Here is a 24,090-nt window from a genome sequence, read left to right as displayed (position 1 = left end):
TGGCACCTTATAGACTAACCTTATAGACTAACAGACAGGTTTAGTTACATGTGACCGGTTGTCAGCTTCTGTGAGTGGAAATTCCCAGGGTTCTGTAAGTTGAAGAGATGCTATCGATAGCACCTTAATTTTGCTTTCCAAAACATTGTTGCACTCTGCATGCTTGTAAGCGTGTGGCCATGAAGTCAGAAAGAATCAAGGGTCATCCCAGACACACATCTTGGAGTGTCCTTGTCTAATGAGCGGAGCCAACCAAAAACGGAGCCAGTAGCCAAAGGTTAGTTACCAGAGCATACAAGGATCAGAAGTTGTACCTCTGAACAACATAACACAAAGAAACAGCAATACTCAGATTTCTATTTCAACAATGCAAAAGTTCTGATCTAGGATTTGGTTCAATCCAATATATAGCTAAAGAGGCAGCTGTGCAATTCCGATCTAGATCCTGGCTGAGATTCTAAGCACCTTCAAAGTTCATAGATACTCAGTTACAGGTTGCTGGTATGGGATATCTCCAATAAGGCATTTATACACTGTGATTATAAACAGAGATTTACCTTGTGAGAATGGTACTCTCTTACTCAGCACCAGAGTTGGGTGAATAATTTGTAGCAAATAACTGTTTCAACTCATTTCACCTCTTTTTCTGTTCATGAATTGTCAGCAGACAGATCACAATTTTCTCAGATTTGTTATTCAGAATTACTTGCTGGATATATTCAGTGATTTATTCTTGGTCTGTGAGAGAGTTTGGTATTTTAAAGATAGGCTTTTTGGATTTGTCACGAGATCTCTTTTTGTTGCTGGACTGGATGAGTGTCACTTGTACGGCCAGATTCCGATACCCTTACTCACAGTAGACCTTTGCTTGGGGAGTAGTCCCACTGATTTCAGTGGGACCACTTCAGAGGCAAGCTTATTATTTAATGTGAGCAACTGTCATCTGCATCTCGTCGTTAGAATCAGGTTTCCTCAATGAAAAGTCAACATGATGAATCTGAAATCTGCATTTCACAAATATTCCGCTTACATTTGCTGCCTTGGCAAAAGTGCCTGTTAGGAAAGTCATCTGCTAGAATATGCACCAAAAGCAAATAAAAAAGAGGTGCAGAGTCCAAGTGAATTCTCCTATAATCCAAATAGTTGTGTGCCCTCCCCCCCTTTTTTATGTTATTCGTTTGCCATACTCGCTCAGCTGTACTTAACACACCAACTCCGTGGGCATCTTTGAGTCATAGCTGCTTATTTTACTGACAAAGCCAACTTGGACTGTTGTGAGCGATGCAGAACCAACACAGCCACTAAAGCAGGAAACAAGTTCTAGTCTTCTCTGTGCATAGTTTTTACTAAACTAAGTTCTGAACCAGAATCTTTATTATTGGTGGAGGTTTAAGAGGAATGATTTTTAGATCCCAGGCAGCCGGGCTGTTAGTTCGAAAAATCATCTCTTGAATGTAAACTCAGCAAATCCGATACAGAAGTCGAGGGAGAACAAACAACAAACCACATGATGCCAGTTTTTACAGTCACTCTTCTGACTATAACTGCCTATAACGGCTTTAAATTGTTAAGTTTATCTACTCTGTGTGTATATGAAAGTAGTTACCGTTTTAACTATAGTGTGCAACGTGAATTGTACCTTATTTCCCCCTTTGCTAGACAGAAATTCACATCCTTGATGCAGGAAGATATTGAATGAAGAAATAATTTTGGGAGAGTTTAATAGAGAACTGCACATCCATGAATTTATATGTATGCTTTTAAACATTCAGTGAAAGCAAAGAATGAAAGGGAAGCTGACAGGTGGATGTCACTCGAGTCTATACTATATTATTCAGGACCATAATTCAAATAACTTCTTGCTGACAGCTGGCTGACAAAGCAGTGCGGAAGGCCTTTAAATGAACTTGAATCATCTGCCTGGTCTACCCAGTGGGCACCAGAAAGGAAATGCATTCACGTGCTTCTTCATACTTGGTGAAAAAGCATCACCTTTCAAAAGCAATTAACAAAGTTACGCAAGAGATGTGCCTTTCTCTAGAATCACATGCCTGTGCAATTAATAACATACTTACATACCCAGTTTGAGGGAAATGGAGCCAGTCTGTTATGCCTGGCTTCAACCCTTCTCCGTTCCCGTCTAAAATTGTCCAGGCCTTAGCCAGCATGCCCTTCAAAAAGAAGAAACCTCAACCCCCTTCCCACCCCACTATGCTATAGTATTGTACAATTAAGTACCTACTCCCTGCAGCAGCTGGCACTGGCCAGTGTATCTTTCGATGATATTTATATGGCCTACATGACCACAGTATCCCTGAGCCTCACAATCTTAAAAGTATTTATCTGCCCAACACCCCTGTGAGGTAGGAAGTACCACTGTACAGCTGCAGAACTAAGACCCAGACTACAGGCAAGATCCACGAAGGGGACTTAGGGTTTCCGTTGCAACATCTAGCGTTAGGCCCCCCCTGCTGCCCAGTAAAATCCACAGCCCCTGCTCAGGCTCCTCACTGCAGTGCCTGGGGAGAATTAGGCATCTAAGACTGCGATTCACAGAAGCCAGCATGCTGAGCAGGGAGCTGCCTTAACTAGCCAATAGGAAATGCTGAGGGGAGGCTTAGGCACCTAGCTCCAGGAGAGGGTTCAAAGGGACTTAGGCACCTGACTCTGGTCTTGATTCTCAGCCGGGAACCCTCTACTGGAGTGAGGCCCCTAAGTCAAGTCAGCCTTTTCTCAGGAAAAAAACCTCCCCCACCCCTATGCCCAATAGCCCAGAGGTTAGAGCTCTCGCTGAGATGGGGGAGACCTCACTCAGTCTGATTCAGAGCTGGGATCCAGCCCTCCACGCTCAGTGCCCTGACCACTGCGTTCTGGAGGATTCTGGGGTGAGTCTCCATCTCTCCTGTTGAAGCTGTTCCACTTGACATGAAATACTTTAACAGGCATTGGGCCAGAGAGAGAGAATGACCAGATAGCCTGGTGGTTAGCACACTCTCCTGGAAGACCTGGGTTCAAGCTCCTGACTCAAATCAGGCAACTCGGGGACTTTGCCAGCAGGCAGCGAGGTGCCTAGCGACTTCAGAGGCCGACAGCTGAGTGGGGAATTTGGGATCTAAATTTTGGATTCAGGTACCTGAAGTGGCAATTAGGCACCTAAATCCCTTTTATGGATCTAACCCCATGTGGCTCGCGTGGGGTCACACAAGAAATTTGAGTCAGAGCAGGGAATACAGCCTGGTACCCTGACCACCGGACCCTCCTTTCCTCCGCTGGGGTCAATGAGATTGAACTAGACTAGAGGTGGGCAAACTATCGCTTAGGGTTAGGGTTAGTCCTGTCCTGCCTGGCCCTTGAGCTCCTGGCCGGGGATGCTAGCCCCTGGCCCTCCCCCACAGCCTCAGCTCGCTGTGCCGCCAGCGCTCTGGGTGGCAGGGCAGTGAGTTCCTGCCAGGCAGTGTGGCTGTGTGGGCTGCCAGGTGCAGTGTATTAAATTGCGCCCTGTAGGAATGTGCTACTTACAGTGTACTACAGGATCTCCTCCCTTAACGTTGTAGTTATGTTCCTGACAAATGCGACTTTACGTGAAACGATGTTAAGTGAATCCAATTTCCCCATAAGCTTCCCCATAAGAATTAATGTAAATGAGGGGGTTAGGTACCAGGGAATTTTTTTTCACCAGACAAAAGACTCTATACATTTTATATGTCTGTATATATATATATATACAGTATACGTTTTAAACAAATAATTTAATACTGGTACACAGTGATGATGATTGTGAAGCTTGGTTGAGGTGGTGGAGTCAAAGGGTGGAGTCCCAGGGAATGCCTTACTGCTAAATGATGAACTAGCAATTGGCTGAGCCCTCAAGGGTTAACTCTCACACACTACAAGGCAGCAGGAATGGAGGGAGGGGAGACAGCATGGCAGAGACACACCCCGTGTGTGTGTGTGTGTGTGAGAGAGAGATGTGCATTGTCCCTTTAAGTGGACTGCCTTGTTAATTAGATCAGCTTGCTGAGACTGCTGCTGCTGCCAGCAAGCTCCCTCTGTCCTGAGCCCGGGGGTGTTCCCCCTATTCCATGGAAGATGGAGTAAGCAGGGTGCAGGAGCATGGGGGAGGGGAACACTCTGACATTTGCCTCCCTCTCTCTCCCCTCCCCCATGCACAGCAAGCAGGAGTCTCGGGGAGCAGCTCCAAGGCAGAGAGCAGGAGCAGCACATGGCAGTGGGGGGAGGGACAGCTGAACTGCCGGCATTTGCTAGCCTACTGGGCGGCTGCAGCACAGGGAACTTAGGGGAGCGGGGAGCCAATGGGGGGCTGCTGGTCCACCCTGGTTCCAAGCCCCCACCAGCTTGCTGCAACGGCCTGCTCTTCCTGCAAGCAGTGGACAAAGCAGGCGGCTGCCAAACAACATTATCAGAAAACACCGCACAACTTTAAATGAGCATGTTCCCTAATTGATCAGCAACATAACAACGAAACAACGTTAACCAGGACAACTTTAAGTGAGGAGTTTCTGTACTTACGGCTGCCAGTTATGGTGCTTCGTAAGTAGCACAGGCCTATGGGGAGCAATTTAATACACTACACCCGGTAGGGAAGGCTGTGCCTCCCCAAACAGCCTGGCCCCCACCCCCTATCTGCCCCCTGATGTCCCCCTCAGAACCCCCGACCCATCCAACCCCCCCTGCTCCTTGTCCCCGACCACCCCCTCCCGGGACCCCCTGCCCCTAACTGCCCCCTGGGAACCCCACACCCATCCAGCCCCCCCTGCTCCCTGTCCCCTGACTGCCCTGACCCCTATCCACACCCCCACCCAGGACTCCCATGCCTATCCAACCCCCCCACTCCCTGTCCCCTGACCACCACCCCCGCCAGAACCTATGCCCCATCCAAATGCCCCCTGCTCCCTGTCCCCTGACTGCCCCCCGGAACCCCTGCCTCTTATCTAACCCCCCGCTCCCTGCCCCCTTACCATGCTGCTCAGAGCACCAGGACTGGCAGCTGTAAGTAGTACAGCATAAGTAGCACATTCCTATGAGGAGCAATTTAATACACTACACCCAGCCTCCATACAGTTTTGGAAACCTGATGTGGCCCTCAGGCCAAAAAGTTTGCCCAGCCCTGAACTAGACCAACCACAGCCCTGGGTCTCTCATTGAAAGATTTCACTCACTAATGTTATTTGAGCATGGCCTTGAGGTAGGAAATTCTCATTCATTTTTTGGACACTGGTGAATGAGTTGAGAACCACAGGTTCACAATACAGATGACTGATTTGAGAGGATTTCTTATTCCAACTCCCTAAGGCTAAAGGCTAGAAGAGAATTCAGCTTTCTAATTCTGCTGTGCTGTGCTGATTGAAGTGTGTGAATTCTAGCCAGTTTTTATTAATTCTGGTATAAATATATTTATCTACATTCTCTGCAAATTGTCTGAAATTAAATATTCTTTATTTGCCTACACACAGTGCAGGAAAGAAAGCTTGTCTGAGCCAGACCTAATGCTCTGACTGGAGCTTTCCTTATCAGTGTTCAGTAATGTCCTTCACAGGCAGAATTTCCAAGTATGTAAATGATTCTCTTATTCAAGTTCTCATTCAATTTACTCAAACAGTTAATGCAATGATGAAGAGTCAAATGAGACACGTTCACTGGGTGAGGGGGCGGCGGGACAGGTATTCCAGCATTTTGCTGGTACCCACAAACAAACGCTTTGACATTTAGATTTATCAGGCTCTGTTCTTCTAATAGCCAACAAGCCTGAGCTAATAAACTTCAATAAACCTGCCTATTAAATTTCTCTCAAATAGGTTTGTTGTCACTTGCAGCATCTAATCTATTCATGGAGAAGCTATTAATACTGACTGCAGTGAAATAGAGTTTCAGCAAATGAGGTTCTAAAGCTCTAGGCCATCTTTGTCTGAAATTAAACATTTCATGCGTTAATGCAGAAATAAGAGATATATCTGCACACGCACACATATTTGCATCTGATATTTTAAGACCAGAGTCCTGTCCAGGATTGTAACTTGCAGTTCGTATTTCAAGCATTTGGCCATTCGAGTTTAACTGGCAAATACTGGAGCTTCCACCATTGCAATCTGGACTTTCCTCTGATATTCACCCTACATGTTTATTGTTTACATTTCCTTTTCCTTATCCCTGCTGAGATCCCAGTGTCTGGGACTCCCTTTCACTGAAACTCTGTGACTGGATCGGAAGACACGCAGAAAGTCAGATTTTCAAAATTGCTCAGCATCCCAATCTGGAGTACGACTTCCAAGGGCCCATCGGCCAGTCAGGCACCAAAGTGAGTGGCCAGCTTTTCAGAAGAGCTCAGTATGTTGAAGGAGGAGCCCTTTGAAAATGTTGCAAAAATGGGTGCTGAGCCCTTGCAAAATGGTCCCTGACAGCTTTTGAAAACCTGCCCCATAAACTCTATATACGGCATGTGACATTATTCACATGGTGCTCTCCAGTTTGTGACCCAGCATGTGCTGAACTCTGCCAAGCCTGGGAAGGGATGCTCTTCTCTTTGCTTCTTCCACAGTTCTGGCTGGGACCCTGGAGGGCTAGGCAGGAGGGTGTGTGTGTCCCCAAGACACAGCCAAACCATCACCATACCTCCTGAATGTGTATGCCCATCATATACTGGTACCATGTGCTTTTGTGTCACCTCAGATCCCTTCTCGTTGCATTTATTTCTTAGGGACACAGCCCCCCACTCCCCCCCACAGGCTCCGAGTGCAGAACAGTGGGGTCGTTCTGCCATGCAGGGTGCCTTGCACCATCTGTGTGTCTCCAATCACAGCAGTGGGGGAGGAGGTCCCTGCACCCTGCTTTGGAGGCATGCTCGGAGCAGGTCAGATCCCACTGCATAGGGTTGGGTTTTTTCCAGAGTACCAAGACCAGAAGAGACCATTGTGAGCATCTCATCTGACTCCCTATATAGCATAGGACAGAGAACTGCCCCCAGAATAATTCCTAGAGCAGATATCTTAAAAAAACATCCAATCTTGCTTTAAAAATTGTCAGTGATGGAGGATACACCACACCCCTGGGTAAATTGTTCCAGTGGTTAATTACTCTCGCCATTAAAAGTTATGCCGTGTTTCCAATCTGTTCTTGTTCTCAACTACTCCCCTGGGTCTGCAGTAGTCGCCATGGAGCAGCTCTGCTACTCTTCTAGGCTATGGGAAAAGATTCCATCCCCTTGACATCTGCAGCTCTCCCTAGTGCACAGCCAGATTACAGATCACAGTTCATTCCTCTTCCAAAGTCACTACCTTCAGACTGCTCTGCAATAACACAGCACTGGGTCTAATACTCCCCAAAGCCTGCTCTGCTTTCAGAAACTGCCTTGCCCTCCATTTTCTTCTTTAAATTTGATCCACCTAATGACCAACTTCCAATTATACGGCTGTCAATCCTAAAATCACAGCAGCCCCTAGGATCTCCCAAAGGTAGGATGCCACATCATTCATTGAAATCTCTGCAACAAATCTTGGCTCACATAGCTTCAGGCAGCAGAGAGGGCAAATAAACTAGAAGACAATCGGTACTGGGATTCATTTTGCACATCACTAGAAAAATGAATAACTGTAAATTCCCCAAGTCTTTACCCTCGATGCTAGAAATCATAATTTTTCTGGGATGAAAGTATGTCTGGTAAAAAGTGCAGAGGCAATTGTTAGTTCAAGGGGGATCTATGTTTTACAAACAGACTTTCCTTCACAAGTGAAAATAAACAGGTAACAACTTATTTAGTCCCATCCGCCAGAATTCCTTCCTACCACTTGTTACAGGAATACATGGTTAAAATGTAAGTCCTTCATTGTTAAGTCAGCAGCTAAAATTCAGCCCATGTTGACAGACAGCACCGCCCGATGGCTGTTCCATAATTTATATGGGTTGCAGAGATATGGGCTTCATATCACAGAGCTTGGAGATGATAACCCCTTCTTAGGGCAGTCCGGTGTGACTGCATCTCGAATATTGCATCAAGCATTCCATCTCCTCTCTGTGCAATTATGTACATAAATTTGACATGTAACTGTGTGTTCTTTAGCATGTGTATTCTGGAAGCCTAACTTAGGAAAGCTAGTTTTTCAAATGCCATCATTAGGTTCCAGAGTCAAAGGGGCATCATGAGTTTGAAATATGATCCGTTTAAAAATTTAAGTTAGAAGTAAATTCAGGATTACAACTGCCAGTGAGTCTGTCTTTTTTTTTTTTTGGTCTTCCAATCATATTTTCCTATTAGAAATTTGTTCTCAACTGTTGCTTGCTGTGTGGAAGGGACACAATGGAGGAGTCTGATGACCTAACTGGCTGTTCCAGGAGAAACAGTGATGATATTGTTTGCTGACAATTGCACTTGGGAAACAAATTGAAAACAAACCTGAAAATATTTTTTCTCTGATAGTTTTCAGCCACAATAATACCCTTTGTTGTCACTTGTAAAGCAGGTAAAACACGTTCAGACAGACGTGTGATATTTAAGTTGATGGTGTTCTTTTAACGCCCTATTGAGATGAGCAAATCAGTTCACACCTCTCTCAGAGCTGCACTGTTATTTTTTTTTAAATACAAGGTGAATTCAGCAGAATCTCAGGTTGTTATGGTGGCCAGATAAATATATTCAGTGGGATATGGCTTAGGAGCTTGATACATCCCTATAGTAGCACTTAAAAGGGCCAGTGCTGCAAATTAACTCAGCTCCATTTAGGCAGCACCCACCAATTTCTATTAAGCATTAAGAACTAATGTGCCCCATATGTCTCTGAGAGGTGATCCCAAGAATACTGGCTCTTAGACTTGACTAGTATCAAAATGATTTTCTTTTTAACTCTATTTTCTGCCCTCCACTGTGTTTTTTTTAAACTCTCTTGCTTTCTTCTTGTTCTTATAATTTATTATTTGTATTACAGTAATGGTCAGGAGCCAAAGTCACGGACCACAAAACCACTGTGCTGTACAAACTCTCCAGAACTGCCAGCCCTGCTCTTGCAGCTTCCTCCACAAAATGCCATTAAAAAATCCTGCGCATGCTGGTTCACCACGTGCAATGTCATGTCTGACTCTCCTGTAGCACTTCGAGAATGCTCACGAGAGACATACCAGGAGACGGGCTCTCACATGCTAGTTCTAGTTTGTGGGGCTAGAAATACCTGCTCCTCTGTTCCTGTTGATTCTTGCTTAGCTCATCTCTGCAGCATTTTGCAGAACGTACATATCCAGTATTCATTTCTGTGCACATTTACTGTTTTATACAACAAATTACAAACTCCAGCTAATTGTATTTGGACCCGAATGCCAAAAACTGATAAAAATGTGACATTAAACATCTTAATTTCTGAAAACTCAAGGAGGACATGTGCAATTTTGACTGTCTAAAATCACAACAGACCCAGTCCACTTGCATGAGTGCATAGGACTAGCTGGATGCTTCAGATTAACAAATTTGGTTTAGGGCACCTGCGTCCTTTGCACCCTCTCCAGTGGCTTTGTACGCCAAACCACAAGGTTTCCTGTGTTGTTGGAAATCATTTTCCTAATAAGTTCATCAAGATTCACCATGACTCAGTTTCCGCACACGCATTCCTTTATTAGTCTCAAAGGCCACTGGCTGTTGGTTACATCCAAAATACAATATAAATGTATACATCTATACACTATACCCGGGCAACAATACAGTTATAAGCATTGGCCAAAATACTTACAACAGGGTCAGGTCCAGGAGACACCTTCCCATCATGGCATGACTCCAGAGGGGTAAGGAAAAGCTCTGACAAAGAACCCCTAGAATACACTATAACAAACAAGTGATGTCATTGCTGGTTATTAGACCTTAGCTAAAGCCTGATGAAACAGTTAATGGCCGAATTCTCTTCAAAGTTATCTTCTTATCTTACCTTGCTGTATTTTTTCCTAGCTATTGGACTAGGGTTGCCATACGTCCGTATTTTCCCAGACCTTTTTAGATATTTAAAAATTCCTCCCGGATGGCGATTTAAAAACTAAAAAGCTGGACATGTCTGGGAAAATATGGGCGTATGGTAACCCTATATTGGACTAAGCACTCCTTTCTAAACAAACTAATTATTTACTGCACCTGGCACCCAACTAACCAAGTTTTCTTCATTTCTATTATTTAGCTCAAACCTTAAATAAGGTAACACTGGTTTTCAAGGGTCACTACAATTTGAACACAAACAATTCCTCTTTTTCATTATCTTACTCTTTTTGGTCACATGCTTTGGGCCTACTGCTCATGCTAATATCCAAACTCAATTTGAACCCATAGTTCACTCAGGTGTAATATGGGCCTATGTTCCTACACATGCCTAGGAGTGGCTTTCTACTGCCCGGTGTCTGACTGGCTTTGGTGCTATCTGCTTACACGGCTTTCAGACTATAGCACCTCACAACCCTCCCCGTAAGATAGGGAAGTGCTATTATCCCCATTTTACAGATGGGAAACTGAGGCATAAAAGGTTTTGCACTTCATCAAGCTCTTTTTCTTCTTCTGAAAGCCTGTCTCTCTCCTGGACAGAAGTTGGGCCAATAAATCAATTTCAGTGGAAGTTAGAAGCCTAAATACCTTTGTGGATCTGGAGCCAAGTTACTTGCCCAAGGTCACCAATGAAGTCTGGTTGCAGAGGAAGGTTTTGAACGCAGGTTTCCTTAGTCTTAGACCCGTGACCCAACTGTCAGAACATCCTTCCTGCCGACTGGGCTTTCCCACTTTCTTCATTTTTCTTTTTGGCTTTTCTTGGCCCCTGATTGGTGTGATTTTTGCATCACTGGTAACGGTTTCATTTAATGTACTGATTTATTTATGTTGGTGTTGCTAACCATTTCTGAGAAGGGTGGAGTTTTTGTTTCATGAGGAGGGTTTTTCTTTCAACTACCTAAGATAAAATGGAGAAGGGCCATCAATCCTCATACTTCAGAGTATTCATTGTTCATCTTCTGGCCTCAGACCATAAATCCCCTCCCCTCATGGAGCAGTGCACAAATAGGACCACTCTGAGTCCTTCCTCTGACGTGTCAAGCACTGTCTGAAACAGATCACCAGACTAGCTGAACCATGACATGACCACTTCCTGCACTGTCTTACAGAGCTCTGCAAAAAGAGTCACCTTTCATGACAAAACACCACAAAGAGAGACATGGAAGGTGAGGTAATATCTCTTATCCTGGGACTAGCAAACAAAACACTATTAAGAAATTCATAACAATGGAAAATCCTGCAGCTCCTGCAATCTATTTTGAGAGCGTTGCAAGCCCCATCTCTTTGCCCCGGCTGTGCAGTAATTGTACAGAAATTAAACACTGGGCACTTAGCTGACTGGACCGGTCTATTTCTAATGCTGGGGACTGAAGGGGAGCCTAGTGGGTTTGCTTCTCTTAACTGGAAATGTTAATGACCCAACTTTGACTAGCGTCCACATAACCACAGCGATGGGCAGAAAGAACACATAAATACCCAGCCAACTTCTCAAGAAAGACTCAAAGGAAAAGGCCAAAATGGAGAAGGCCATTGGGGGAGGGATAGCTCAGTGGTTTGAGCATTGGCCTGCTAAACCCAGGGTTGTGAGCTCAATCCTTGAGGGGGCCATTTGGGGAACTGGGGTAAAAAATCTGGGGATTGGTCTCGCTTTGAGCAGCGGGTTGGACTAGATGACCTCCTGAGGTCCCTTCCAACCCTAATATTCTATGACATCTATGACAAACACCAAAGAGAAACAGGAAAACTCATCTGATCCCTCGCCCGGGTCAACAAGATCTTCAAAGACCCAAATAATCAAGGGATTCTGTGGCCTTTGCACTTGAAAGTCTCTACAAGGTGTGAGAGGCACATCTAAGGTTAAGTGCGAGGTGCAGTCCTCCTTACTGAGTGATATCCAGCTCATGTCCCCAGTGCATCTACTTCGCTAGACAAAAAAGGGACATTTGCAAACTATTCAGTGCAGGACCTGACTTGTACTCTGTTTGCACCATGCTTGGCACAACTGGGGTCTCGATCTTGGTTGGGCAATACTGGAATACCAATAATCATCATAGAATAATAAAAAAGTAGGGCTGGAAGCAAATCTAGCCCAATGGGCTGCAGCTGGACCAAATAAACCTAGACCATCTCTGAAAGGTGTTTGTTCAACCTGTTCTTTAAAATCTCCAAGGCTGGGGATTCCAGTGCTTAGCTACCCTGACAGCTAGAAAGTTTTCTTAATATCTAACCTACATCTCCCTTGCTGCAGAGTAAGCCCATTGCTTCTTGTTCTACCTTCAGTGAACATGCAAAACAGTTGATCACTGTCTTCTTTATAACATCCCTTAAAAAGACTTGATGTCCTCAGTCTTCTTTTCTCAAGACCAAACATGGTCTCACAGAATGGGTTAGTCTGATGGGATGTCAGCTGAAGTGCAAGTATTGTCATGCAAATGAGCTACTTAGCCATGGATTTCTTCTCAGGCCTCACAGCTGCTGGCAGTTGCACAGTAACGCTCTCATTCAGACAGCTTGGGTTCCCTGGCACCCGGTCTTGCTCATCACTTTTCCCCCTGGGTTTACATGTGCAAGGCCCAGCACCCCTGCTGTAGAGGAACCCACCAGCAGCCACTTCCATGTCACGGTGGGAGGGGTTGCCCAGCACAAAGCAGTCAGTTGGGAAATCCGCTGATACATCCGCCTCGCCAGCTGACAGTCGCATGGCACATGCCCTTTACGGTCCAGTTCTTCAGAGCTACATGGTGCCACGCTGCACTTTCTCCCTTGTCCCACAGGGTCATGCAGTGAGCCCTCATTCCCCAGCCCGACGTCTCAAGCACTCCCTAGTACAATTACCCACACCCGCCTCTTCAGAGAGTCTCCTCACCCCAAATCATCCCCTGCACTGGTTCTGGTTTTCCAGTGTGAAAATCAGCTCCTCGTAACTGTGATGGAGGAAAATTACACCACTGAGAGGGGCCAGGCTGCCTGGCTGCTTTCCCTGTTGGTTCTACTGCTCTGTGGCTAGATCTCAGAGCCGCCAGAGGACAGCAGAGGAGGCCTCCTGCCAGCTCTCTGCAGTGGCTGCTGCTGGTGGGAAGCCAATATTTCATTTTCATTAGTTCTCTCCGTGGCCACTGAAGGGACACACAGTGCCCAGGGGTACCAGATTTAAGAACCCAGGACAGGGGCAGCCAATGTTGGACAGCTGGCAAGTGGTAACGCTGTACACACTTTATCTGCTCTTCATGGGGAAAGGGCAAATTTGCTTGCCAGTGCAGAGCCCCAGAAAATGGGCCATGTGCTGGGGAGATTCACGGAGGCAGCTGGAGATAGAATTCTCTCCCCGCATGTTGCAGCCTCAGGTGCCCTTCTCCAGCCACACCTCCGGGGAGGATCCCTTGGCCTATGCAATCCCTCAGCCCACAGTAGGGAGGCTGCAAGGAGACTTTGTTAACTCTGATGTGGAAGATCCATAGATGCGGTGTACTGGCTCTCCACAGCCTGCCCCTGCTATACAGCAGAGCTGTACTAATGACACAGCACAGGGACAGGCTCCCATAGGAGAGAGAGACACCAGCTGTCCTGGCAAACGCATGGCGAGCTCGTCAAATGTGCCTTTTCCCCCACCTGCACGGCACAGTTTATGCCCACACTAGAGCTGCAGTTCATGCCCCACCTTCCCTCACACACCCTGTCTGGGTATCTAGACCTTCAACACACTTTCCCTCCCGACCGTTCCCTTCATTCACTCACTCATAACTCTGACAGCCTCCCACTCTTCCTTTAATCTTTTCTGAACCCATCCCCACCACAAAGCCAGTCTGTGTTAACCCACCATTGCTCAGCTTATTTGTAGCTTTTTTACTCACCTGCCCCCCATCACCGTCCTATGGGAGCACATCACAGACTTTAATGTGTTTATTTGCACAACACTCTGTGAAGCAGGGCCAGGCGACTGTCCCCATTGTACAGATGGGGAACTGAGGCACAGAGAGATCTAAAGGACTTGCCCAAGGTCACACCGGAATCCTGAAAGCTCTTCAGGGCACGTGTTTCCTTCTCTGACTTTTGGCTCTGTGTTTGGTAATTGGCGTAATGTGCCACGCACATCCATGGTGTCACAATAACCAAAATAAGCATTTTTAATGCCGCGCATTAGGAATTAGGTATGTCAATAATAGAATCATAGAATATCAGGGTTGGAAGGGACCTCAGGATGTATCTAGTCCAACCCCCTGCTCAAAGCAGGACCAACCCCAACTAAATCATCCCAGCCAGGGCTTTGTCAAGCCTGACCTTAAAAACCTCTAAGGAAAACCACCACCTCCCTAGGTAACCCATTCCAGGGCTTCACCACCCTCCTAGTGAAACAGTTTTTCCTAATATCCAACCTAAACCTCCCCCACAGCAACTTGAGACCATTGCTCCTTGTTCTGTCATCTGGAATCACTGAGAACAGTCTAGATCCACCCTCTTTGGAACCCCCTTTCAGGTAGCTGAAAGCAGCTATCAAATCCCCCCTCATTCTTCTCTTCTGCAGACTAAACAATCCCAGTTCCCTCAGCCTCTCCTCACAAGTCATGTGCTCCAGCCCCCTAATCATTTTTGTTGCCCTCCGCTGGACTCTTTCCAATTTTTCCACATCCTTCTTGTAGTGTGGTGCCAAAACTAGACACAGTACTTCAGATGACGAATGCCGTTAGCCTTCTTGGCAACAAGGGCACACTAATCTAATCAATCGAGATATACCAATCTCCTAGAACTAGAAGGGACCTCAAAACGTCATCAAGTCCAGCCCCTTGCCTGCACTAGCAGGACCAAGTACTGATTTTTGCCCCAGATCCCTAAGGGGCCCCCTCAAGGATTAAACTCACAACCCAGGGCTTAGTAGGTCAATGCTCAAACCACTGAGCTATCCCTCCCCTGTTGACTCATATACAGCTTCTCGTCCACTGTAACCCCTAGTTCCTTTCCTGCAGAACTGCTGAATCCTATTATTATTATTATTATTACAGACTTAATCACTGAACCAGCAAAACTCTTAAACACTTCATGCGCAAGTAACCCTTGTCAATCAGTTGGTGTCAATCAGCAAAGCTCTTTGATTGGAAGATTGATGCTGATCTATACCAGCTGAGAATCTGGCCCAGTGACTGCAGTGGGCCTCCTCACTTGCTTAAGTGCTTTGCTATACAGGGGCTTTAATTTGCAATTTGATTTCCTGATTACATTACTTTCCCTTTCACCTGCTCTTTGGGTTTTAATGCATTTGAAAACATTGTGCTGTTTATGGCAAGGAAGCAAAGAGCCACAAGTTGGTGCCACCTACTTAGCAACAATAGTTGACTTGTGGTTTCTGAAAGGTCTTGTACAGACAGATGGAAGCTATATTAATTCTGTTCTGGTTATGAGTCACTGCAGTTAGGCCACAGATGAATGTGCAAATCATTTTTATTTGAGATGTTCTATTCTACTGGTATTATGTTTTGGAAAACTGCAACCCCTTTTATGAGAATGCTTTTTTACAGCTCATATAAGGCCCACTTCTGAAAGGTGGAGCATTCCCTTAAACTGCACTGAATACCGCTAGCTCCCATTTAAGTAATTGGGAGTTGGGGATGCAGACTGGAAACCTGATTAGAGATGAGAGCCAGAACTGGTTCAGATCCTGCCTAGAATTTACACACACTATAACGTTAGGAAAACACATGCCAGACTGAGGCATTTCTGGAGTTCTTCTTATTTACCTTTGATACAGTGAAGGCAGGAAGTCATTTCACAGACACTACTAGAGATGGATGAAGCAGTTCAGTAATAATGGAGCCAGCCCAATCAATCCACAGTTCCTGAACTGAACTCAAGCATTTATTCAGGTGCAAACAAGTTCACAAAGGTTGAGATCCCCCTACCCTCCTCACTTCTCCTTTACTCCCTTTACTTCTCTGTGGATCTGCAACAGGTCCTGGGTTCTTCTTCCCTACCAAAGGGACTATATGTCCTCTCCGTTGCCAGCAGGCACCCCGGCACCTCCTTTGAAGAACAGAAGATTCAGTAGCTCAGCCAGTCTTGGTTCTGTGCCTGGAGTCCTACTGAAATCAAATCTTGGGCCCACAGCCACTGGGTGCACAGAGCCAGAGAACGTAAATATGAAAGCAGCAGCAGCCACTACTCACTTGGGTGCTAGGCCACACCAGAAACTCTGCCGAGGCAGAGGGGTAATTGTGCAGAAGAACACTTCACTGGGCAATACCATATCAAGGCCTGCTCAGAGGTTGGAAGGAGACAGCCAGGATGCTACTACAGTAGGTCTGACACCAGCCCCTCCAGAAGTTCACATACAAGCACTGTACACATTTTTGGATTCAGAACGGAAACTTCCATTTAACACATAAGCTCTTGCTAGACTTATCATGAATCCTGATATACTGTGATTACACAGTTTTGCTTGAGGGAGGAATGTGAAATTATCATACAATGTCGTGAGAAATCTTACATGATCTCATAGCAATCCCAAAGATGTCTGCTTACTGTGCATTGCTGGCACAGTGCCTTTTAATGGGTGTGGGAAATGCATGATAAACCCATGCAGCTCAGGTTTATTGATCCCTTTACATGACTTTGTTTTACTTGCAGGTACACCTTTGAGTAGTAACTCTCCTTTCTGTATATGCTGAAGCACATTTTCTTGTTTAATAAACTGGTTAAAAAGCTACTTAATTCTATCCCAGCACGTTTAATAATTGCTGTAAATTACACTGAATATCAACAGTGTGATTAGATGTTTATAGCTTGTGTGTGACTAGTCTGTCTATGGACTATAAGAGTCAGTTAATCATCAGTTTCATTTTTATTCACTCTGATTCTATTACTAAGTATAATGGTTAGAATTTGTGTAAAATCTTATGCTATAGCTATAAAGTAGCACTTTTAAGAGAGATGACTCAGAAGAGAAAATCTTGAATTTGAAGCCCTTCAAAATGGAGGGTGCGGAGGTTGGATCTGAATACTCAGACTCACTTTCACACTTGGGTCCAGGTCACATCCAAAGGATATGTGTGGTGGGCGTGGGTTTATTTTGTGGTTTGGAGGCCATCCAAATCTCATGAGAACCTGCTCCAGGGAGCAGAAAATCTCACAAGATCATCTGACCATCAGCTGGCAATATTTCAGTGTTGCTAAATCCAAATCCTAGCCTTCCTTCTGCCTCAACATTAAATCCAGTCCCAGCCTGAACCAAATACAGAGCTGAGCACTGCAATGTTGGCTAATCTCTGCTTTTCAGTTTAGCAGTGGAAATTCCTACGGGAAAAAAGAATGGCTGGGGTGCCTTTTGGAGCCAGCCAAAGCTACTCTTTTGTTTGACAAAAGTATGTTAAATAGTGAGCATTTCAATTAATATGGCCAATTTCACAAAGCTGAAAATGGGGAAGGAATAAATGGTCCGTTTTCACAATGGAGAGAGGAAAACAGCAAGGTTCTCTAAGGATCTGTACTGGGACTTGTGCTGTTCAACATATTTATTAATGATCTGAGAGAGGAAGTGAACAGGGAAGTGGCAAAGTTTGCAGATAATACAAAATAATTCAAAATAGTTAAGTCCAAAGCTGACTGCAAAGAGTTACAGGGGGATCTCATACAACTGGGTGGTGGGGCAACAAAATGGCAGAAGAAATTCAGCACCGATAAATGCAAAGTAATGCACACTGGAAAAAATAATCTCAACTAAAACTATATAGTCATGGATTCTAAATTAGCTATTACCTCTGGATAGTTCTCTGAACACTTCAGCTTAGCGCACAGCAGTGGTCAAAAAGGCTAAGAGACTGTTAAGAACTATTAGTAAAGGGATAGAAAATAGGGCAGAAAATATCATAATGCCACTATATAAATCCATGGTGTGCTGATACCTTGAAACTGTGTCCTGTTTTGGTCATCCCATCTCCCAAAAAGATTGGAATTGGAAAGGTTCAGAGAAGGGCAAAAAACATGAACTAGGGTATGAAACAGCTTCCACATGAGGAGAGACTAAAAAGATTAGGGCTGGTCCAGTTTAGAGAGGAGATGATTAAGGGAGGATGAGAGAGAGACCTATAAAAATCATGAATGGTGTGGAACGGACCAGAGAAATGTTATTTACCCTTTCCACAATACAAAACTTCAGGAGTAGCCCAGTTCAATTTATAGTCAGCAGGTTTAATACAAACACCAGGAAGTATTTTTCACACAACATACCATCAAACTGTGTAACTCATTGCACTGCAATGTTGTGATGGCCAAAAGTATAACTTGATCTGTACACTCCCCCAGATGCTCTGGTACTGGACACAGTCAGAGACAGGATACTGGGCTAGATGGATCACAGGTCTGACCCATTATGGCAGTTCCCACGTTCTTAAAGGTCATAGGATTGTTGTTGGCGTGTTGGATGCCATATTAATTTTGAGACGGAGCCCTGAGAAATTCTGACTCAGGAAAGATGTGTTCCAAGAACATTCATATTATCTCCATTAATTCAACAGAGAGGTTTGTTGGTGAGTCACATCAGACACTTCCAGTGATTGGGCATGCTGTCTCCACAGCAATGGCAGCCTCTGTCAGCCTGGGGAGAAGAGAGATGGGGACACAAAGTAGGTTCACCTGCATGACAATGGCGTGATGCTACTCCACGGGCCTTCCTACTCAGTGTATTTCAATGCCTCCCCCACTCCTTTAAAATTCTGCACCTTCTCCGTCCCTCTGCGGTAAATCTTCTAAAGTGCTGCTTGTTTCTTCGCCTTGCATACATAAAAAGCAGGTAAAAATGGAAAGAGCTATCCCTGCTTACATTGTGAAACAACATGGCTGCCACTGAATGGTCTGCATATTTCAGGGTGTAGGAGCAGATGGGCAGGTATCTTCTTGGACCTGCCTGAATCTCGCAGGAAGCATCAGTTTGATGGCTATTTATTATTTGTATTATGGTAGCACCAAGGATCAGGGTCCCACCACGCTAGGCCCCGTAGAAACCACTTCAAGTTGGAGTCCTGAGCTGCTTTCATGTGACATTTCGCAGCTGCCACTGTGTATGTGACAAGTGACATCCGTGTGTGGGTGTGTGCGCACCTGAGTTCAGGTGAAATGAAGGTGCAAGCTGAAGCTTTGCAGAAAATCTGAACAGAACCCGTCTCTGTCCTTGGTAAGTGCTTGGAAATTCTGGTTATGGCAAGAACTGGAAGTAGCAGTATTTGGAGTACCAGGAATTTAACAGCGCCCCCTTACTACCATGCTAGGGCACTGGTGCAAGCACTGACACCGGGGGCAAAGTCCCACATCAGACTTCTGCTGCATGGAGAACGTAAAGTTTCAGTGCATTTTCTGAAAGCCTGCTACCTAAAAACTCAGCATAACATGACCACCTGGACAGAATGTTAAATTTCACCCACCCACCTCGACATACACCGACAGCAGTCCCTGCTGAGTTCGCCGCGCAGATACTGTTTCAGAATGGAAATCACAACTTAATTATATTTTGGGGTGGGTAGGAGGGATTTGACAGAAGATTTAGTTCTGAGAATGATCAGGTCTCACTTGGGTTAGAAATCAGGATATTAACGTTACTCATTTTAATTTTCTCTCTGAGTCAGATTCCCACTGTTTGAATTTGAGCTCAGTTTGTTCTGTTCATTATGATGGAATGTGCATGAATTTGACATTAAACTGATTATCTCAGAAAACAGTAGCAATCATTCCCCCTTTTCCCGTGTACACTTGAGATTATATCTTTGTGGCTGACATAAAAATACAGAGCAGGAATAATAAGGCAGAGAGAAACAAAACATTTATTTCAAATGTACTGGATGGGGTTCTTAAGAAATGGGCAAATTCTGCCCTCGTTTACATGGCTACAAACCATACTTCAGTAGTTTTACATAGGGGTGGCTGGGGGTTGAACGTGGCTCTCTGGTTTCTAATGAGGAAGAGAATCTTTCCTTTCCAATCACTCTGGACTTCACACTGATCATGGTTTAATATGTGGCAATTCTGGCCCTAACTCTTGACCTGTCCTCCACGTGCATGACCACATGTACACATTTATGCACAGTCTCCCACACCTGCATGCACCCTTGCCTGCCCATATTTAAACATTCCCTACTTCACACCAGCACCGTGCCCCTAACAATCGCCGCTTCTGTCCCCTCACACAGCGTCCCTACACATTTAGGCCCCAATCCTGCAACTGAATCTGTTTGGATGGATGCCCATGCCTGGCACTTTTATACAAATGGCACTTCGGGGGTTTGTTGCCTAAAGTTAAGACTCTTGCCTAGGTTGTGAGAGGTCCTGGGTTCAAATGCTGCCCAAGTCCTCTCGGTAAATGTGAAAGTGAAGATCTCTTTCTGTCCTTCTAAAAATGTGCTGTAGTTTAACTGGAAATTATGATGCAGACATCAGTGAGTGACATTCTCTGGCCGGTGTTATGCAGGAGGTCGGACTAGATTATCATAATGGTAACTTCTGGCCTTAAAACCTCAGACTGTCATAAGGGCACACACCTGCATGGATCTAATGGCAGGACTGGGGCCTGACATGGATTTGCAAGTCAGCTCACATATACAGGGAATCAGGAAAGAAGAGAATTCCTATAGAAGTGGAATAATAACCTTTCTGTAGCATTTTTACGCCAAGCATGGAATTCTAGAGCAGGGATATAGTTCTCTATTCAACTTTACAGGCTTTTAGAGTTCTTTTCTTTAGACCCCTATTTAAATTCCATAGAACTCTAGTGGTATCATCTCTATCCCACTATTTTCCAAAATGGTAAAATATATTAAGACATGATTAACATTTGCAATCAGTGAACTGATAGGTCCCCTAATGTGACCACTCTTATGGACATGCGCAGCACCTTCGACGCACTCCATGTTAACAAAATAGCATGTGGTGACAATAACAAACTGTACTGCACAAGCCTTTTTCTCAGTGACTGAGCTGCCTTTCCAAAAGAAGGAACATTCATTTGTATAACCCATCAACAGCAGACAACCGCCATTTACATTTTTTTCCACTTGCATTTTCCTCCAAAACTATATTAAAAAAAAACATCCCTAAAATATGGTTGGAAACGTGAATGCAAATAAGGTGCCGTACGATTTATTACGAAATTTCTTCTACTCTGACAGTCTGATACCCTGAGAGAGACAATAATGGCTCTGACAAGACATGAGTGAAAAATGGATTGGAGCCACATCGCTGCTTTGCGACATGACTGGTTATTGGGGGAGGCTGTCAGAACTGCACCAGCGTTCTCATGGAGAGCTCTCTCAAAGGCTGCGTAGGACACCAGAAAAGTTGAAAGGACAGGGATGTTCAGATTAGACACTGCTAGGTGGGAATAAACAGAGAAAGGCAACATGGCTCTCTCTGTGCCATATCACTTATCTGTAAGGGAGGAAGAGGAGAGAAATCTCGTCTGCACTTTGATTGCAGCACAAGGAAGGTTCAAATTTCTCTAAGCAAGTCCCCTGTTACTCTGAACCCATTTTTCGGGATCTACTCAAAAGTTTTCTGCAGAACCAGCAGACCCACAAATGAGGTCTCTGTCACGCTGGCAATTTGCAAAGCATAAATCAATAGCTGCTACTTTCAAGCAATCTAACTCAAAGCTGAGATGGAGATTGGAAGGTCTTTGAGGTAAGGCCCGTTTGCACATCGGGGCGCTGAAACCTCACTGTGGCCCCTAGGTGTTACTGCAATACAAATAATAATTAATAGCAATGTGAGCTTCCCTATTTCTGTACCATGTGACAGGCTATTACAAGAGAGCAGCTCCTAAACAGTTACCCGCTCTACAAGGCCCATGCATGAGACAACCACACTGCAGAGCTCTTCCGCTGGCAATTCTTCCATATCTCCCACCTTCCAGAAGAAGAGGGGCTCCCACACGTCAGTACATCCCTCTGCATCCCATTACTGAAGTTCAGTTGCAGTTTATGAATAATACACACGTCACGTACAGCTGTGTCGGCAGGCTAAAAGGGGACACATACACAAGAGGGGCTGACTTGGGAGACTGTTCAGTCAAAGGGATGGCTATGGGAAGGGGACACAAGCAGGTGGTTACACATTGATTTCACAGTCCATATAACACACCTGCCGTTGCAGTGCACGCTGTGACACTCTACCTTGCACTTGTAGGCTCTTGGCACAGCTATCACCGAAAAAGATGCTCAACATGTTAGCCTTGTGTAACCCACACACCTCCGGGGTGTGATGTTCTGTCCCATCTAGTGGCACCAAGACCACTTAGAGAGCTATTAATGAGTCTGCCCTACAGCCTTAGCTAAGGACCATATGGCTTTTAGCTCAAGCAATAGAGGATCATACACTAAACTCCAGAAGTCCCAGGTTTGATCCTGCTTGCCAACAACCATGCTCTGTCAGTGTTACACCTGTAAATCAAGAACTTTAGAACCTTTTGCCCCATGACCGACATGCAGATAAAGAGAGACTCGTTCCTCAGCTCATGCTCTTACTAAGGACACTTTTTTCAGTTTGACTCTCATCGTTGTCACCTCTCAGACCTGGGACAGCGCAGCCCACTATACCCAAAGGCATCTACACCACAATAGCACTGATTCCAAGACAGAGGAGGAGTACAACACAATACACTCACACAGCACCTTTCACACAGAATGCTCCAGGGCAGAGTACAGCTGACTCCTGGCTGATAGAGGTAAAGCATTGTGTGCAAGTTACTGTGTCATGCAGGAATGATATTACAGAGTAGGAATGCACAAGGAAGAGATGACAAGACTAAAGAAGAGGCATCATTATGGGGACTTTGAAAGGCTCCAGAACTAAGATCTGATGGTTTTACTGCAGAAAGCATTGGAGTTACAGGGGAGACAGTTTTGAAACTGCAAAATGGAAACAGTCACATCAATAAGAGGTTTGATTGCTGGACGGAGAACCTCAGAGTGGAGAGAGAAGAATCGGGATAGAAAGAGAAGAAGTCAGATTTGTGGTAGAAAAAGGGGAGAGAAAGATGTGGAGATTGAATACTAGGAAGACGCTGTCAACTTGGATCCTGAAACAAGCAGGGATTTCTGATTATGACAGTTATGTGCTCTTGCTTTTGGAAGTGGAGGAGAGACAACAGGTTAGATTCTCCACTCACTTCCTCCCGAGTTACAGTGGTACAACGCCACCATAACCTACACTGGAGTAAAGCAGGCATAAGTGAAAGGAGAACCAGGTCTGGTGTATTTTGGACTAATCTATAACTAAGCTGCCACCAAGAAATGATCAGGATGATTCTTAGTGACGACACTATTTCAGAGGGGAAAGTCAGCAGATTTTCAGTTAGAAAATGTGGCACACAGAGAGGCCAGAGAGGGAGTTTGGGCCAAGCCTTAAGTTCTTGACAGGATAAGTAGACTAGAATAACAGAGGAGGTGAAGGGGTGACATTATAGTTGACAGGGCTCTTTCACCAGTGAGTGGAATATCAGTTTGAATATACAGAGCTGGAAGAAGTAATGACAGAGCAAGTATTTCCTGGCAGAAAATGAAGACATGGTTATATCTGCAGAGGGGGATGCGTTAGTGCAGATGGGATGCCTCAGGCTGATCCCAAACCAGAGACCCACTGGAAGACAGAAGAGAGAAAAGAAGAGGACTAATAAGACTGGCAGGTGGACAACTCAAATGGTGAACCAATGTCCATTGCTAATCGCAATAAAGGGACAAGCATGGAGACAGAATTGAAACGGAGTGAGCAAGGCGCCTGGTTTGAGAAGGATGTGATGCGATGATTGGCAGCAGAACTGAGATTAAAGAGAGCACATGAGCTACAATTAGGCTTGGCAGAATTCAATTTGGGGGGTATGAGGAAGGACACCAATGAACAGAATGTGGTTAATTACAAAGGAAATACAACTTATACAAATAGAGTTAAACAACATTGCTAAGACTTGGTCAAAAAGTGTGAGAGGGGACATCCCTTCCAAATCCACAGGAATGAAGTTCAAGTCAATGGGTACCTTTTATAAACAGGCTGCCTAATAATGAACTTACAGACAGGCTCAAGGAGTTGTGTTAATTTCAGAC

General features: G+C 45.0%; 1 protein-coding gene across 13 annotated transcripts in view; it reads right to left on the bottom strand.

The window, feature by feature from the left end:
* The window catches only part of ADGRL3 (adhesion G protein-coupled receptor L3), an 834,374-nt gene that overhangs the window by 41,479 nt on the left and 768,805 nt on the right, over window positions 1–24,090 (bottom strand). For 2 of the 13 annotated variants that reach the window (XM_045018219.1, XM_045018220.1), the window contains exon 24: window positions 9,729–9,817. The exons of the other annotated variants lie outside the window; for them this stretch is intronic. In XM_045018219.1, the coding sequence (XP_044874154.1) occupies window positions 9,729–9,817 (89 nt within the window). The remainder of the gene's footprint in view (window positions 1–9,728; window positions 9,818–24,090) is intronic. 13 annotated transcript variants of the gene reach the window in all.

The sequence above is a fragment of the Mauremys mutica genome, chromosome 5 (assembly GCF_020497125.1).
Source record: "Mauremys mutica isolate MM-2020 ecotype Southern chromosome 5, ASM2049712v1, whole genome shotgun sequence".
NCBI classification, from domain to species: domain Eukaryota; kingdom Metazoa; phylum Chordata; order Testudines; family Geoemydidae; genus Mauremys; species Mauremys mutica.
The sequence above is the reverse complement of the archived record's forward strand: the minus strand, read 5'-3'. Positions and strand labels throughout refer to the sequence as shown.